Here is an 18641-nt window from a genome sequence, read left to right on the forward strand (position 1 = left end):
GGATTCTTTCCTTTCCACTCTAAACATTTACATTGTAGTGCTGTGCATGCTTGTGCCGAACTCTCTTCTAAGCAGGTTTGTTAAGGTCCAGCCAGGCAGTAGACAAGAAATGTAAACAGCCTTTTGCCTGATTGGAATCCAAACTGCACCTACTGTTCTCAGACCTGTGCTACAGTGTAAATGTACTATTAGGTGCGTGACTTATGTCAGGTACATCGTGAAGCAAAGAGCAGTACCTTATAGTGGTAATGTTTGCCCACTGATTCTAAGTATTTTTCTGAAGTACTCACTAATTCTTACATTAGGAAGCTGCATTGTTGAGATTGATGGATGCTAGGCAGTCACTCGACATACTGCTGACATAACTGTCAGGATTATTTCTTGGAAAAGTTCATTCTTACAGCATGTGTTTAGGTTTCAGGAGAGAAGTTCAGAACCTTTTGTTCTGGTGTGAGCTTGGTTCGCAGCAGTGACACTCATCTTTAAGTCTAAAGGTTGTGGGTTTAAATTCCATGCCATAATCTGATCATATAATCAAGCCTGATACTTTAGCGCAGTGCTGAGGGTATACAACATTATTAGAGGTGCTGTCCTTTGAATAAGTTCCAGCTAGATTCTGGTGGACGTTAATGATCCCATGCACTATTTGAAGACTGGGGAATTCTACAGTATCCTGGCCAAAACTCTTTCCTCAATCAACACCACTCAAAACAAATAGCTGTTTATAGGATCTTTGCAGTGTGTAAAATGGCTGCTGCATTTACCTACATAAATCACTGAATTTCAAAGTAATTCATTATATGTGCAGCGCTTTGAGATGTGGCTTAATAAGGTACTATGTAAATGCCTGTCTTTTTTCTATTGAGAACTACAAGGGAACACAAATTGATCATGCACTTTTCTTTGAGCTTGAAGGATCTCTTGATATGATATGATGGGAAAGATGCTTTATGAACTTGAACTGCAGCAGTACTAAAACATTCATCCTTACATTTGTATGATGGTTATGAAGTGTCTCTGCACACCATCAGTCACTCCTATTACTTGATGACAAACATCTGTGTTTTAGAACAGTTAGGAAACTGCAGTTAATACTAGTTTTATTAAGCTGTACATAAATAAACCAATAGTACGAGTACTTTAGACACTCCTTGAGATGAAAATCTAATTTGGACATCAAAAAGCAATGGCACTGTCCCAGTACCTTCAATCTATTACATTAGCATGCTATGATGTTATTAAAAAAAACAACCTCTGACACAGACACCATCTTTTCATTATGGTATCTATAAATGGTCATTTGTGATTGAGTAGTGTAAATGAAATGGTGACAATGACATTCTTAAATACTGTTAAATTCAAATCTTCCACAAGATAGACAGTTTAGAGTACTCCCATGAGTGCACATTTTGTACAAAAATAATTCATTAAAAAATACTAAACACGAAAGACTTGAAATAAAACTAAAATCAGTGTGTGAAGACCGGGCACAGGTAAGAAAATATTTTTGAACATCTGTCAACTAATTTCAGGATGTAAAAGAGCAACTCCTGACTGTTAATCCAACAAATTACAATCTGACTAAAGCATAGGAACAGATTATCCATTTTTAGAAACAAAATCTAAATATAATAATAAAACAAATATTGATTGCAACTATCCTTGTGAACGTATTACTGCTGTAGCTCTCAATTCAGTCAGTATGCAAATATTCAATTTGTACAAGGTTATTTTCTAGGCAGTAATGCGCACAAAATTTAATGAGTAACAAAATTTACTAATGCTTTAGGATTATAAAAAAACAACAAATTCACAAACAGTTATGAAAACTGAAAAAAGCATGCCACTTTTCCTAAAATTAGCACTGTCAGTGACTATCCAAGCAGTGTCAGATGTTATCGTCAGAAATTCAGCATGACATAAAATCCTTGCCAGCAGTTAAAAAACGATTGCATACACTTCCTGTACTATCTTATAGTTAACTTAAAAAGACATGTTACAAAATTCCAATTCGCACATACATAGCGATAAAGATGTAAACATACAGGGTTTCAATTCAGTCGTGAAGAGGCCTTTTACATTATATATGTTAGGTTTGCATTACATGCCAAAAATAAACATTATGGTATTATAAACCAGAACATGACCATCATATTGCTAGTGGAGTACATCATGCAGTATGTGATAACCCAAAAGGTAGTTAGTGCAAAATACCATAAACTAATTTGTCTGCATATCTGATATATGCAGGACACAGTGCAGCTCCGCAACAATGCTGCAGTCTCTGCATGGTCTTGCAAATAATAAAACTACCAGACTTTGTTTTTAAAGCTTTAATGAAAAATTAAAACTGAAACTAAAATATGCTGTGACTGGTTCTTAAAAGTCAGTTAGATGAAGAAACAGTTTGTAAAACTGTTCATGGCATCTAGATTGTATTCGATTTCCGTGTAGGACTTAAATGACCTTTGATGAAAAATCTGTGAAACTTCACAAAAATTGTTACTCCGACTGAAAGTATTTCATTACATTGGAGTCCAACTGTGCTCCTTGATTCAAGGAAGAGTAAATGTCTCATTACAGGTCTACTGAAGGGAGGTCCTTGAATAGGATTCATCACTTAATGCTTTAGTAATATTTCTTTACGTAGACAGTCTTGGTGCTTCAGAACTATAGGTTTCAAATTGACAGTTTGAAGGACACTTTTCTTTCTGTTTTGCAGGTCAGAGGAAAGAAGATGAGAAAAGAAAGAATTTAGAAAGATTTTAGATAATGGTAATGTTTGAAATGATTAAAAACAAAAAACAGTACAAAATATCATAAATGCGATCGTGCACGAGAAAAGTTTCCAGCAGATGGAAAAAAGGATAGCACAGGACACAAACATTCCTGAAGTGATAATACTTAAACATTTCATGCCGTATGTCATCTCCATAGAAAGTCAAAATTTAATACATTAGTAAAACTAGAGGAACATTTTTAACTCATGGCAGAAATTGGAGGTGCGGGGCTGAAATGACCAGTAAACTGTTCAGTTTTCAAACTGCTGGGCCTCATTTACATACTCAGATATTGACCTCCGCCTGAAGCCAGCATGGCGGGCAGAAGTCAAAATTGGTGGGGTGATTTGGGAGGGGTGTCAGCAAGTCTGTGATCGGGTGAGGGAAGCCAGGGGCAGGGGAGGGCCAAGGTATCCTTGTGGGGTCAGGAAGAGCACTCTTGTTTCTCCGGGCCCACAAAGGAACCTTAAAAAATTTACAAAACAAAATCACTTAACTGGGCCGCCTGTGACCAGGATCCTTGCTGCCACCAGCTTTTGCTGGTGGGTTGGAGATTGGGCGGACCTTAGTCAGGTCCGTGGTTAAAATGACTGCCATTTAAATTAGGCCCCTCCTCCTCTGGAATGAGCAGCCTACATGTGCCTGAAGGCAGGCAAGTGAAGTCGATGAGAAACGTGAATGTGTTGGGAACATGGCTAGAATCGGATCTTGGGTCTTTTGTTTACCAGCACTTGACATGCCTTGTAAATGCTTTTTTTTAAAAAAAAAGGGGAACTGTATTCTTCTTAAATGCCATTTGATCCAAAATTATACTTCTATAGATCTATTAGTGTCCCTTATTTTAATTAAAAAATATTTATTACTAATCTGAAAGCAGATGTTTTGAATGTGCATTTCAGTGACAACACAAATAAGGAAAATGGAACTCTGTCATTGAAGTGCAATTTCTATGCAAAGTATTTGTTCCCAGGTTGCCATGGACAAACAGTTTTGAAATATGCAACATGGGAATAGTTTCTGTGTGTACTGTATCTCTCTTACTAACAGCTAAAATTGAGTGGTAATTTAGATGAATATATTTTCCCATTAAAATACTTTAAAAAGATTTGTTGAACTTTGTCATAAGATAGAGAGAATTTTGCAAAACAACCTTAATACAAAAATGACAAAGGCGATAAATCATGAAAAGAATTGGAATTAACAAGCCATGGTAGTGTGTTGCATGGATGCAAAATAAATTACGTTTAAATACTTATTCGCATCTGTATTAAGCAATACTTGGAAGTTCCCTGCCCAGGCATGCAGAATGAAAAATTATCAGTTAATATTGCTTAACTCATTAACGTGTTACAAAAAGCCAATTTAATAGAATAAGCAAGCACATTTTTAGATCTGTTAAGCCAGCCGCAGCAGAATGTATCTGCAATAAAGAGTTAGTTTGTAAACTGGTAAATGGTATCCTCCCATTTACACTCTGGGCAGGAAACTCACCACTATACCCCACATCACCAGATGATGGGCATTTACATCTAGGAGCTCTGTTGCTCCTCAGTTTTGCCTTGTGCACTTCTGAGTTCCTGCACAGATTCCTTATCTGCAGAAAATAATCAAAGCATTTTAAATGGATCAGTTACCTGCCAAACATCTTTCAGTACTTCAACACAAAAGTAAAATACTGCGGATGCTGGAAATCTGAAATAAAAACAGAAAATGCTGGAAATACTAGTCAGGTCAGACAGCATTTATGGAGAAACAGAGTTAACGTTTCAGGTCGATCTAACTTTTTTCAGTTCTGACGAAAGGTCATCGACCTGAAACGTTGACTCTGTTTCTCTCTTCACAGATGCTGCCTGACTGGCTGTGTATTTCCAGCATTTTCTGTTTTTATTATCTTTTAGTAGTTTGTTAGTGCAAAGCAGTTCGGCTTCACACCGGTGCCAAATTTGAGGAGTGTACATCAGGTGTTAAGGCCCAAATTGACTCTGGAGCAGGAGGGAGTCTGATTCTACTTTGCTTCAGTGTCAAGATCAGGCCCTGACTCCAGAATCAGGCTGGATTTACACTATGGATGCGATTGCTGCAAACGAAATAAAGTAGTTACGCATGCGCAGTTCCAGTGGTTTTTTGGTTGTTCTCGCCAGACTTCCCACAGATTGGTGAGAAAGGAGGTAAGGGGGTGGAAATTTCAGGTATTGTGAGGTCTCTCTGGAAGAGGCATTCAATTCTGTTTACTCCATGCATTGCAGATCAATGTAGGTGAACAGGTGGAGACTTGGATGATTTGTATAAACATTAAACTATTTACAGAGGCTTCACCATTGAACAACCTGACTCTGAGAATAGGATCATTGAGCACGCGGCTGGTGAACAGAATGCAGGCTCAGGATGTTAGGATTTAATCAGCTGGAAAAAGAATCATTGAGAGAGAGTAGAGACAGTGTGGAGAGATAAAGGAGCGCTAGACAAAGAGACTGGGGACGAAAACGAGAGGGAGGGTAGCGAAGGGAGAGTGGCAGCGGTGTGATTAATTCATCAGAATGAACTGCTAAAATTTCCAGTACAATTTAATTAGGAAATGTAACTTGAAGGTGATATTTGGATGTTGTCAGATTGAGAGAGTTTTATTGTACTCTCGCGGAGTGTGTTTATCGCGATCAGCTCCTGTGTCTGTTGTGGTGAACGTTATTTTTTTCTTATTTAGGACCGGATATTTACTTTTTAAATTTAGAACCTGACATTTATGCGCAGAATGCTTCTGCACAGCTTCCGGTAGCTTCCAGTTCGTTGGCAGCAGTCACTCTATTACGCTATAATTGCAGCGTCAGTGCAAAGCAAAATGGCTACGGTTTTAATGTAAAATAACTAAGTTGTGTAAATTTACTGTAATACAGTGCGTGAAAACACCAAATCCAAGTAACTCTAAACAACAACTTGTATTTATATAGCGCCTTTAACGTAGTAAAATATCCCAAGGCACTTCACAGGAGCGTTATAAAACAAAATTTGACACCTAGCCACATAAGTCATTGGATTGTACAATACAGGAGTCATCAGAAATTCATAATTATGTTTATGATTTTTTAAACAAACATTAATGGCATAGGAAAACTATTTAGACATTTTAAGACAAACTTACAAAAATTAATTTAGATCATAAAAAGCAATCTATTATTATTACCATCACTACAGCTAAATTTGCGATTAAAAATGTTATTTTTTTTAAATTGCGAAGACACGCAATCCAGCTACTTTTAACAAAACTGGCTCAGCTCCTTCCCAATGCCACTTGCATTTTATGATTTCATTACAACCCCTCAATGTGTTTACTATCTTGTAACCCTCTCTAGACTAGGATATCTGGACTATAAGTATCTTATACTTAACATATATATTTTATTTGTCTTCAATAGTGGTTATTTGTATTAAAATGCACCATGTGCTATTTCCAAAAATAGTGATAGAACTTGATGGCCCAGTAGCTCTGGTGATAGAACATCAGCCTTTGGCTTGGACAGCCTATATTCAAATCTCAGTTTCTAAAAACCTGGCTAACCTCCATGGGAAAGATTAAAGACAGCCTATTCAGGATGCTATGTCCAACATAGTAGTTGCACCTGCAGTGCAATTGTCAGATATACCTAGCTCACCCTGCAAAACAATTCTCCTGTTGGCTGACATGGAAAGGAAAGTCAAAACACATGATAACAATGAAAGGGAACACAACAGACAAAACACTATATATAAATAGAACATCTAGCTTAAATATACATGATGGACAACCTTCTGACATTGTGTTCCATTTCATCTAATTACAAAAACATGCAAAAGCAATAAAATATTTGAATATCTGTGATTGTTAGTTGGTACTATGTATATGCGTATATATTTTGATGCAAGATCAAAAGAGTCAGTTACCAATTACACACAGAAGAAAGGCACAGCAAGGAGTGAACCAGCCATGCACAGGGTGAAACATGCACGATAACATTACACCATGAGTTTGCATAAGTTTAAAACAAGCAAGGTAAATCTTTTATTAAATCGACATCACAAATACACAGATTATATGTAACCTTCAATGCTAACTTATTTTTTCTTCTCTACACAAGTGATAACAACCACATAACTTTAGTATCAAATTTATTGAAACAAAATAAAAAGACAATAGCAATGATCTTCTAAAGCCAGCTCCACCCAAAACTATTAAGTCCTCTGATGGATACAATATCTGGAATTCAAATACTGATTAAATCGGACGACAACGATTGTCTTCAGGATCTTCACATTGGTTGGATTAACACTAATGTCTGTGTGGATATGCTGGAACATTTGAAACTTTGGGAAAAACTGATTTTTCTTTTATAAATTTAGAAACTGCATATTTAGAACTAAATCACTTTTCCAGTTTTTCAAAAGCTTAGTTTTACTGGAATATTTCAGTGGACATTGGATAGTCTTACTTTAATATGTTAACAAAACCCTATGATAGCCCATGATATGACTCTTTTGCATTATATTGGTTGTCTTAATGTAGTAAACATGCACATTGCATATTTTACTTACCAAAGTAATTTACTGCTATTTAGATTCTGACAACATTGTCAAACATTTTAAAATATAAATTGCCATTTATATGATAAAATGCCCTGGATTATCTATAAGAAATTAATCAAACTTTTCAAAAATGTATAATTCTACACATCTCTGATTTTCCTGAAGACTTTGATTATCATATTTAACATTTTTAATTTATAATTTTCTTGAATGGAACCCTTCAAATATGTTACAAAAGCAAAATACCACAGATGCTGAAAATCTGAAATAAAAATGGAAAATGTTGGAAATAATCAGATCAGGAAGCATCTGTGGAGAGAGAAAGAGGGTTAATGTTTCAGGTCGATGACCTTTCGTCAAATGCTGCCTGACCTGCTGAGTGTTTCCAGCATTTTCTGTTTTTATTTCCTTCAAGTATGTTAGTAACTAGTGACACATTAGTGACAGTTAAACTTCCTGTTATCATATCCATTGAGTTTAAATAATATACAGAGCAATACTTATTTAACTTCATAAGTCTGCTGTTTTTAATTCATCACTAGAGGGGGGGCAGGAGAATGATATTGGTTCTTATTCATCTACCGTTTAACAGTCTAATGCCACACTGAGTTTTATTATATAGTGTATGATACATTTTCCAGTAATCCAAGTTAATGTCACACACTTTTATATCCCATGTTATTATCTTGACTGTTCTTTCATCTATATTATGGTGTCTTTATCAACTTAGCTTGCTTACTCAAGAATAATAAGACCAAATCAAAGAAATCTAAAGTAGATTTCTGACCAGAATTTGGGACACTGATGCAACCTTGCAACTGCGCTGTTAATGTACTTCTAATAGAGCAGATTCTAAACATTAAAGGAAATTGCTGAAATACTCAATAATTGCTCAGTAAAAATGTCATAACTTTCAGATTTGTAAAAGGCTTGCTTATAATTAGAAATGAGATTCAAACAGCATAACCGGAGTGAACCAATTGAGGGTAATTTGGCAAATAACTGTATTTGACCCAATGCAAAGTGTTTGTTTTATTTTGAGATAATCTGTCCTTTTAAAATGTTGTGCTCATCAAGGTGAATGATGTTGGAGCTAGGATTGGAGTTACTGGTCATCCAAATTAGCATTATGCACTTCCTGGTCAAGTACAACATGAAGAAACATGAGGCAAATTTTGTCTACTCCGATTAAGATGCCTTACCTCAGAAAAGTATCCCCTCAAGGCCAGATGCATTTTTTTATTTCCTCATAACACTCAAAATTTATAGCACTAAATTGCCGGACTTATATAATTTGTGGTGAATTGGTGGTAGTGCTATGGTGCAAAATTCACTAGCAACTTGACAAACTCACTTCAGGTAGGAACTTTACATACAAGGCTTTCATGCGATCAGTTTGGGGACCATTCAAATCCAAGTCCCAGAGGTAAAAGGACAGTGTGCTAACCAATTACATCACTAGTTCCCTGCCTATCCCTAAACAAAATAAAACTGAGAGTTCACTCCATGTAAAGAGGAACTTAATACCCATCTAAGTATGTATACCACTACTTTGCACCTCCTGCTACAATTTTCCCTGGTAGTGTGCAATTAACTGCTTGATGGTGAATAAAATCAGTTACATAGAAACAGAAAAAGCTTTAGGCCCACAATTAACTTGGTTTGCAAGAATCCCAAGATATAGATATATTGATGATTCAGGAGGTCCAAGATGCCACATGTTTCATTAAAAAAATTCTGAAATAAAATAGTACCCCAATTATGCAAGAAAAATGTTATGTTTTGAAATTTTAGTAAGATTTAAATATTTCTTCAAATTAAAAATTAAATGCCCAGCAATAAAGCTGTCAGAACTTTTTAAAAAAATAAATAAGAAATATTTCCATGTCCACTGGAAATGTATAATGGGCAACAGTGTAGTATTTGAAAGTGTTGGTAGTATTTTAAAGTCTGAAACCTAATTATGGTTTAGAACAGTATACAAATGTTAAACTGTATTTTAGTCAGGTAAACCTTGCAGGTTTTTTTGCAGGAGCTTCAGTTAATACTTTGTGTAAGTCAGCATAAAGGAATGTTTCAGTTTCATTATCAGACATTACTCTACTTTGCACATTGTTGTTAAATCAGATGGTAAAGTATGAAATTTAAAGGAAAACTAAAAACTGCTTTCTTATTTAAGTAAAAGTTACATGTTTTTTAAACAAAGTTATTTTTGATGCATTCCCCTCTCTCGTGGTTCCATTAGGGCTTCTTTGCCTCTCCAACCAACTCCCCCAATTTGCCTCCCTCTTTGTAAGAAAGCATTTGGGCTGCACTTTGCACCTCCCTATGACGGCCCAGTTGAAATTAATAACTCTCCATGTGGGGAGTCATAAATGCAGATCCATGTTCTATGTGGCATGGGACATATTGGTACTTTGATTTGTGAAACCATCAGGTGTGCTTTCATTTAATTACTATTTTATCTTTCTGCAAGGCTGCAGAGTCAGAAAAATAATGAATGAAAGGTGCAAATATGCACCATTTACAAACTTCCACTATCAATACAAAAAAATGGGCCAGTGTATTTTACAAAATAAATGAAGTGGTTAGGAACAGGACTGACAAATTTTATATTTTAAAAAGAAATAGCTGTGCAAAATTATTTGTAGCAGTTAAGAACCTTTTGATAGAGGGCTGCAGAGCAACGCCAGCTTAAAAATAACCAATTTCTCCATTTGCAATGGTATTTCATCCTTGTTAAAATACATCTAACTTTGTATATAGGACCTCATATATTTAAGAAATATTCAAGAAAATGCTGAACACCAGACGTGAGCATTATGTTAAGCTTATCCTGTGTTCAGAAGTCAGATGAACTTCCTTCAAAAAAAATTGTGAAGCTTCTAAATCTAAAATAGATTCAGATTAAAATATAAAGGATCAAATCCAAAAGGCACAGCAGTTAAGTTTTACAACATAAACAAAATATACTCATAAATTAAATTGTTAATGAAAATAAGATTAGTTTTATGCATGCTAAGGTTTCAATACATATACTATTAAATGTTATGAATGTACACAATTTCAGTCAGGAAAACTGTGTAGTGTAATTTATGAATGTGTCAACATCAGCAAAGGAAGGCTGCATGACTGCAACAAGAATTAATTTTATTTCTGTACTCTTGACAAAATAGCTTATCCGATATCCTATTTTTGACTGATATCATGTATATTGGTTGTTGCCATTTGGGGTATTCAGTTCTTAAGATATTTGCTGCTCATGTTATTACTTTTTCTGGACCCTACTATTTTAAACTCTGCAAATTGGTAATCATTTGGCAGCACCACAAATAATGGCAAGTCATTCAGACACATCCATATTCATACCATACAGTCTGCTTGTCTTCTGACATTACTGAAGGGGACACAGAAACATTCATGCTTTCTTCTGTACAGTCACCAGAGGGGGATTTACCACCGATAAGAGGGGAATTTAACCCACTGTTATCCTGATTCTCAAACTTAAATAGTTCATCAGCGGATTTTGAAACTATGACTCGCTGATCCTCCTCTGGATGCTGAATTGTTGTAATTGGCGACACCATTGCGATATCAGTTGGCCGTGCTATGGGTCTCTGAGGCAGTCTACTGATATTACTGATGGGATTAGTGGACAAATTGGATGAGGAAAGATGAACATTGGTAAAGGAAACCATTCCAATTGGGTTGGGTTCGGCAATCATGGAGCCAGATACAATACTTAGCCCAAGGGATGAGGCAGATTTTGAAATGGTTTGGCTTTTTTCATCACTTGCAGCAGCACAAAAAACTCTCTTGGTATTTGTGGGATTATAGTCAGAATCTAGTGACTGACCATGGCCATAAGGTCTGATTAATTTAGATTTCTGCAAATTAGATGCTGCTTGAATCTGGTAAGCTACATGGTGAGGAAAATGGGGATGGTGGTAATGATCTGCTTGGTACTCACTGGGTAATGTCTGAGTGCTCGTTACCACCTTGCCTGGAGAAGGATCTATCGACACAGGTGCTCTACTATCTCTTGACATGAATTCATGAATGCTTGTTCTTCGACTTGAACCCTCTGCTGTAGAGATCACATGACTTGCACGGGGTAGAGTAGGAGAAGTGGTGCAGTCTGTTTGGGATGGTCGCTGTAGCACAGTTGGCAGTTCGCAGGCAGACACAGTCTTTCCTTGGCATTGAATTGTTGGATCTACTGGGGTGCTTGTAACACAGAGATGGTTTGGTTTTCGAGGACTTGGCCGTACGTACTGCCCAGGCTTTTGTAATTTTCCACTGGAAGAGTCGACAGTCTCTCTTCCTCTAGGTGATCTAACAGTAGCACCATTATTGATAAGGTCCTGATTCAATTTCTCAGTTCCAACTAGTTCAGGCAGATCTGTGATTTTTGTGAAAACATCATCTAAAAAATTCTCATGGCCTGCAGATCGTATCTGTGCAAAAGAGAGTTCGAATAAATGAACCAGTTAAGGAGAGTTCGAATAAATGAACCAGTTAATATATTTATAGATTTTATCTCACATGCTACTTTGATTCTCCCTTCAGCTAAAATGCAGCATATTCTGGATAGCAGACTTTTCCACAGCTGCTATCAATACCATTCATGATACTTTATCCGAAATCTCAATTTGAATGTTGGGAATCTCATTTTCCTTCCTCATGTAGCATGATAAATGGGGTGCTATTCTGTGTGGCACCTCATTTAGTAATCTGGCTCAGAACTGATCAAACATGCCAACAACCACCTTTTTAAACTGATAGTCAGCATTTCAACCTAATTATCAGCTTATTAGCTCTTAAAAAAAAATTCCTTGGATTTGTTCCCGCTCCACCGCTTAACTTTACTTCCGGTGCAGCGGGAACAGCTCCGAGGGTATTCCTGGCCTGTGCTCCCCCTACCCCCCATAGGACTGAAGGTTGTCATTATCAAACAAATCAGATCAGTTGAATTGCAGGATGGGGGCAGTTAAAAGCAGTAAAGAGATAACTTTCTCCCACTGCTAGTTGTGCATAAACTAAAGAAAAATATTTTCAGATGAGCTGATAGTTTCTGAGTTACAGTTAAAGATGTACTTATTTAATGGTTGTCCCCAAAGAAGTTGCACATGAAAAGTAAGCAGTTACAATGCAGATTTTTCTAAAAAATATTTTTTTCATCAAGACCAGTTGCAGCCGATTTTGTGGCATAAGGAGGAGGTTCCTGTTGTGAATTTAGTAAGTGGCTTATTTGAACACACTGCATTTGCAAAGTACAATGTTTGGAAATAAAATAAAAAATGGTGATGAGTTTTGCTACATTTAAAGAATTACACCTAGACATTTGGGCACCGAACCGCAGGAAAGATATATGGCCTTGAAAGGGGTACAACAGCACAGAATACCAGGGCTTAAACAGTTAAATTATGAAGACAGGTTAGATAAAACTGGCTTGTACTCCCTCAAGTTTAGAAGGTTGAGAGACAATCCAACTGAGGTGTTTAAAATGATAAAGGGATTTCATAGAGTAGAGTAGTGGTGAAAAACGATTTCCTCTGGAGAGGGAATCCAGAATAAGGGGGCATAATCTTAAAATTAGAGCTAGGCCATTTAGGAGTGAAATAAAGAAGCATTTTTACACACAAAGGGTGTAGTTGGAAATCTGGAACTCTCTTCCCAAAAAGGCTGTGGATGTTGGGTCAACTGAAATTTTCAAGACTGCGATCAATAGATTTTTGTTAGGTAAGGATATCAGGGGATATGGAACAAAGGGGGGTAAATGGAGTTGAGGTACATATCAGCCATGATCTAACTGAATGGAGGAATAGGCTCGAGGGGTTGAATGGTCTTCTCCTGTTCCTATATTCCCATATATTGGATTTTACTACACTGTACTATGCTGGCCTGTTATGTGAGTGAGTTATGTTTTGTAATTTTGAAAGCTGTTTTCAGTTCATTGATGTGCTCGTGGTGGACGCTTTAAAGTAATAATTGAGACGGACAGAAGTATGACGAAGACCAGGTTAATAGATTGGAGAAAAGCTGATTTTGAGGGGCTGAGAATAGAACTTGGGAAAATAAAATGGACAACAATATTGGCAAACAATGACGTAGAACAGCAATGGGAAACATTTAAAACGGTGTTCAACAGAGTCCAGGAAAAGTATATTCCGCTAAAAAACAAGAACAAGCTAAACACGTTGTTCCATCTTAAGATAATCTGAATAAGATATGTGTCTCTAGTGAGCTTTTTCTCATACTGGTATGGTATGTGGGAAACAATTGATGAAGAAATAATATAATTGACATGGACTAAATGATTTTCCTGTGACACTAACCTGTGGGGATTGGTTTACGTTGCTCTCCTCCAGAAACTGTTGTAAGGTAACTATTTCACTTCCAGGCGATGTGGCTTTATTTCTTTGCTGAGAACGACTTTGGGTGTCATCAGTTCTAGGTTCTTTGTTTTGGAGGGACGGATTGTCTTTTTCCAAATTGTGTGTATGATGACTAGATAGAAGGCTGCTGCTCGACAATACATGATTGTCATAAACTGGAACATATTCTCCACTGCTGTGACTTTGGGACCTACTGTGGCCACCATTAGCTGCACCTGCTTAGAGGTAAAATACATCAGCGCGTAAAACCTAGCCTTATCTAGCATATCAGCCATGAAATACTGCTAAGCATAGAAAAAACACCTGACATTTCTGTGCAAACAGAATAAATTCCATCAAATCATTGACAGATTAGACCACTTTACTTGGTATCATATCTGCACAAACAAAGCAGATCTAAATATTGTATATGAAGCCAGAGTATTATAGTGGTAGGTACACTTTACCAATAATTTCAAGCCTATTATGCAAACAGAATATAGTTGCAAAAAGCAATACAATGCTGTCGTAAAAATGGTATTGGTGTAGTTCTTTATCTTTTGGTAAGAGAAGTCACATTTCAAAAAATTGCTGCAGCTTAATACCGAATGCAACAGAAAACAGGGAGGAAATATTAACACCTGTGCTAGCCAGTTTGCAGATTCAACTTACAAATAATAGTACCAATATAAAATTGGCATCAAATCAAGAAGATATGAGTACCATTTTTTCTGTCTATTCCAACTTTTTAAATTCCAGTGTGCATGAAAATATTCTGAATCATGCAATAAAATGTTCATCCCAGGACACGCTCATTGCATATCAGCACGCAGCCTGAACGAAATACAAAAAAGTGAAAACAATACCAGCATTAAAATGGAAATGGTTAAAAAAAAATCAGCCATGGCATACCTTTTACATCGTGGGCTGAAGCATTATTATTGTTATTGCTACTGGATGTCTTGCTACTATCAAGGCTGGCTGGTCTGAAAGCTAAATGGAAATTGGGAGACAGCATGAGATAAAAATGAGCAGAGGACACTTTACCTTTGACCAGAGAAACAGCTGAGGCAGGAATGCATGCAGTGTGCCATAGGCTGAGCATGCCCAAGGTCAGAAAAGAGTTGTGTCTTACAGATCAGAAAGCCAAGAAATTTTGAGGCAGTCCAATTGGACACTTTGGAACACAGCACTACAGGAAAAGCAGATAAACAGAAACATAAGGGAATGGACAGGACAGAAATAAAACAGTAGTCCTTTCAGGGCAAAAGTAAGTTAGTGGAAAGTCAGGCTATTTCATGCTGAATAATATATAGTATAGAACATGCAGGAAAATGGGTGTGATAGTATGACTTACAACAAATGTGACAAGGCACTCTGCACATTGTAGAGCTGCCAAGAACAGAAGGAGCTGGAGTGTATCCACAATAATTACTCTGTAACCCTTCTTGCCCAAATAGAAACAAGTACATATGTTAGTATCTTTAATAGGAAAAAAAAGCTTCATCATTGTAGCTACTATCAGTATTTAGTGGTAAATGTATTTTTCAAGTCATTCTATCATAATTTTTAATGTAAAATATTTGTTGGTTCTTAAGTATAATATATTAACGTCATACTTGTACGTATACACAATGAGAAGTGCACTTTTTAAAAAATGTAACCGTATTTTCTCCTCCATCTCTTCCCATTCGTCCCAACTTAATAGCCTAGATCCAAATTATTGCCCAAGTCAAAATGATGAATCCACCCAGCCAGTGAATGTCTCCAATGTTGCCCCTTCATTGACCTGCCAAAAGGTGGGCTTAAATACTGCAGTAAGGGTTCCCTACCTTGAACAGTTTTTGCTCCTTAAACAACTTACCTAATGAAAACTTGAAAGTAAATGTTAGTTGAGACTGAAATTTGTACTGTGGTGTCTTAGCTACCGAAGAAACACTTGCTTACCAGAAAAGCAAGAGTGGCATTAGCTGAATATATCCTGAGTGTCATAGATCACAAAGTTTCTGCTAAACCAGTTCTATTACACTCTTGCCCCTTCTTTCAATATTTTCTATTTAGTTTTGAAATTATTAAAGGAGTAATAAATGTGCTCATTATATGCAGTGAAGCAATAGGAAGAGTGAAATTTTGTTAGTGGTCAGAAAGACTCAAATGCAGAATGTATGAGTGAAGGTAAACAGAGGTTGTATTAATACTGGGTTAAGTGTTCTGCTTGTCCCACTAGCTCCTGATATATGCTTCTGCAGCTGTTGGCAACCCTGAAGTGAACTTGCTAAAGTTGGCAACTGGAAAGACCTGGGCCTAGAAATTAAGTTGTTTGCGCCAGCCGCTAGCGCCTTAGGAGGAGGAGATGTGGGGCGCTAGGCGGCTAGCGGCCGGGCGCTGCGCGATCTGCACCTCTCCCCAACTTCAGTAAAGATTTAGCGGCGGCGCAAAGCCTTTGCGCGTGCTCAGCTGTGCGCGCAGATCCTGACGTCATTTCATCGTGCAACGCCCTTTGTGCGCCCCAAACCGGAAATTCAGTGGCGCCGGCCTATTGCGCGCCTGGCGCCCCTAGCGACTGGTAGAGGGGAACGGTTCCCAGTCGCTGCGGGGCGCGGGGGGCGCTAATTAAAGGGCATTCCGCCTGCAGTAGAAATGGCAGCCATTTTGCAACACTCCTTCTTTGTGAGAGACGGATCTTTGCAGAGAGACAAAGGTAGAGAGCTTTCTGGTTTGGCTCAACACTCGCACAGGTACTTGTGGCTTCAGGCCACAGCTTTGCACTTGTCTTTAACTTCAGAGCCATAGCATTGATTGGAAACATATAATGGGGGCTGCAATGGGTGCAAACGTTGGCCTTCTCCATTGCATTCAAAGGGCTCAGAGACGCTGTGAGAGAGTGGCAGTCATGGCCAGAGGGAGAAGGGGCAACGGGCGTCGGCTAAGGAGGCCTTACCCACCCAGGGTATACCGCCAGCAGTTCTCATAGCTGAACATGTCTGATGAGCAGTGTGTTCGGAGGCTGCGATTCCGAAGGGAGGTGGTCACTGAGATCTGCCACCTGCTTCGCGGAGATCTGCAGCCACAGCTGAGGAGCAGGACGTCTCTGTCGGTGGCAGATAAGGTGACGGTGTCTCTCAACTTCTATGCCACCGGCTCCTTCCAATCCGCTGCTGGGGACATTTCCAACATCTCCCAGTTTGCCGTACATTGCTGCATCCGCCAGGTGACCAATGCCCTTTTCAGAAGGAGACGTCAGTTCATCTCCTTCTCCATGGCCCTTGTCAAGCAGCAACAGCGTGCAATGGGCTTTGCAGCATTAGCGGGCTTCCCCATGGTGCAGGGCGCCATTGACTGCACGCATGTGGCTTTGCGGGCACCTCTAGAGCATGCCGAGGATTACCGCAACCGGAAGGGCTACCATTCGCTCAATGTGCAGTTGGTGTGTGACCACAGGCAGATCATCCTAGCTGTCAATGCCCGCTTTCCAGGCAGCAGCCACGATGCCTTCATCCTGCGCCAGACTTCTGTGGCAGACATGTTCCAGTCCCAGCCTCACCCACGAGGATGGCTTCTCGGGGACAAAGGCTATCCTTTGTGCACCTGGCTGATGACCCCGCTCCGTGCGCCCAGCACCCCTGCTGAAGAGGGATACAATGACAGCCATCAAGCAACCAGGAACCTCATTGAGCAAACAATCGGCGTCCTGAAGCAACGGTTCCGCTGTCTGGATCGTTCCGGAGGAGCCCTACAGTATTCGCCTGAACGAGTCTCCCATTTCGTGGTCGTGTGCTGCATGCTGCACAACCTGGCTATCCGCAGGACTCAGCCACTGCCACCAGACATTGGAGGACCACCAGAGGAGGAGGAGGACCAGCACAGGAGGGAGGCAGAAAGTGCAAGGGCCGCCCGTCGGCGGCTTATTGAACGTCGGTTCTAGGCCCCCTCTCAGGGAATGGCTTGTGTCAATGGCACAAGATGAATGTAGCCGCTCCACAAGCCCTCAGCCGAGCAGGGCAACCAGGACTTCCAAAAGAAAGCATGGACAGTGCGATTTAAGAACATTTATTACTTTGATACCTCTGTGCCCTTCCCACATAACAAACTAATGGAGAGAAGGCCCCCCCAAAAACACAAATCGAGCAGTCTCGGCCTTTCAAAAAACACAAATACACCAGTCTCGGCCTTTCAAAAAAACAAATCCACCCTCCCCCTTTAAGAGCTCACCGGCGCCAGAGTGTCTGCCATCAATCAGCAGCTCGCCGCACCTGCGCTGCGCCCGCCCTCGGGGGTTTCGCCCCGGGCTGCCGGCTTAGCGCCTAATGATAGTCGTGCATCGCCTGTTTTAGCGCAGCAGCAACCTCTTGGGGCGATGCCACTGAATATCGGCGAAGGTGGCGCGAAGTTGCACCGGGCGCAAACTTTAGCGGCCGCCCGGCTGTAGCGCCCCAAACGTGGCTATACTGAATTTCTAGGCCCTGGTTTTTACCTCAGCAAGTTTACATTGGAGTTTGCCATCAGCTATACAAGACCTGTGCATTGGGAACTGGCAGCATCAGCATGCATCTTGCACAATATAAAACGCATAAAATCAACACAATGTCTTATCTTAGCAGATAAGCAAGGGACCAAGTTGGTCTTGGAGGTGTCAGACAACTGACAGGAATGCAATTTGTTGTCTGAAATGCAACCTAGGAAGCTGAGCTAAATGAGCTTTACATCTGGGAACACAAAAGAATTGAGCTGGTACAATAAATGGCAATGGGAAAATGAGAGCTGGAGAGGAGGAATCTTTGATCTGCAAAACAGTAAGAAAAGTAAGATGTGTGTACGGATCAAATGATTTTCGTAAAAAGTGAGGAACTCAAGCAGGTGCTAAAAAAATTCCAAGTTTCTCAAAAAAATCTCACCTATATCAATTATTCTGCAGCAAAAACGATCAGCT

At 39.0% G+C, this 18641-nt stretch overlaps 1 protein-coding gene across 21 annotated transcripts in view; it reads right to left on the reverse strand.

Moving 5' to 3' along the window:
* Positions 1 to 1083: 1083 nt before the first annotated feature.
* Positions 1084 to 18641, reverse strand: part of LOC147121217 (girdin-like) — a 456789-nt gene continuing 439231 nt past the window's right edge. For 6 of the 21 annotated variants that reach the window (XM_085981371.1, XM_085981368.1, XM_085981378.1 and 3 more), the window contains 6 exons: positions 15069 to 15155; positions 14624 to 14704; positions 13673 to 13950; positions 11305 to 11791; positions 4272 to 4374; positions 1084 to 2711 (listed from right to left, as the gene is read on the reverse strand). In XM_085981371.1, coding sequence (XP_085837497.1) covers positions 4310 to 4374; positions 11305 to 11791; positions 13673 to 13950; positions 14624 to 14704; positions 15069 to 15155 — 998 coding nt within the window. In that variant the 3' untranslated portion in view covers positions 1084 to 2711; positions 4272 to 4309. Of the gene's footprint in view, positions 2712 to 4271; positions 4375 to 6785; positions 11792 to 13672; positions 13951 to 14434; positions 14546 to 14621; positions 14904 to 15068; positions 15156 to 18641 lie in introns of those variants that run through there. The other 15 variants (XM_085981374.1, XM_085981373.1, XM_085981369.1 and 12 more) reach the window with 14 other exon arrangements.

The sequence above is a fragment of the Somniosus microcephalus genome, chromosome 3 (genome assembly GCF_052327205.1).
Source record: "Somniosus microcephalus isolate GS21.2 chromosome 3, FLI_Smic_1.0, whole genome shotgun sequence".
Classification (NCBI taxonomy): Eukaryota; Metazoa; Chordata; class Chondrichthyes; order Squaliformes; family Somniosidae; genus Somniosus; species Somniosus microcephalus.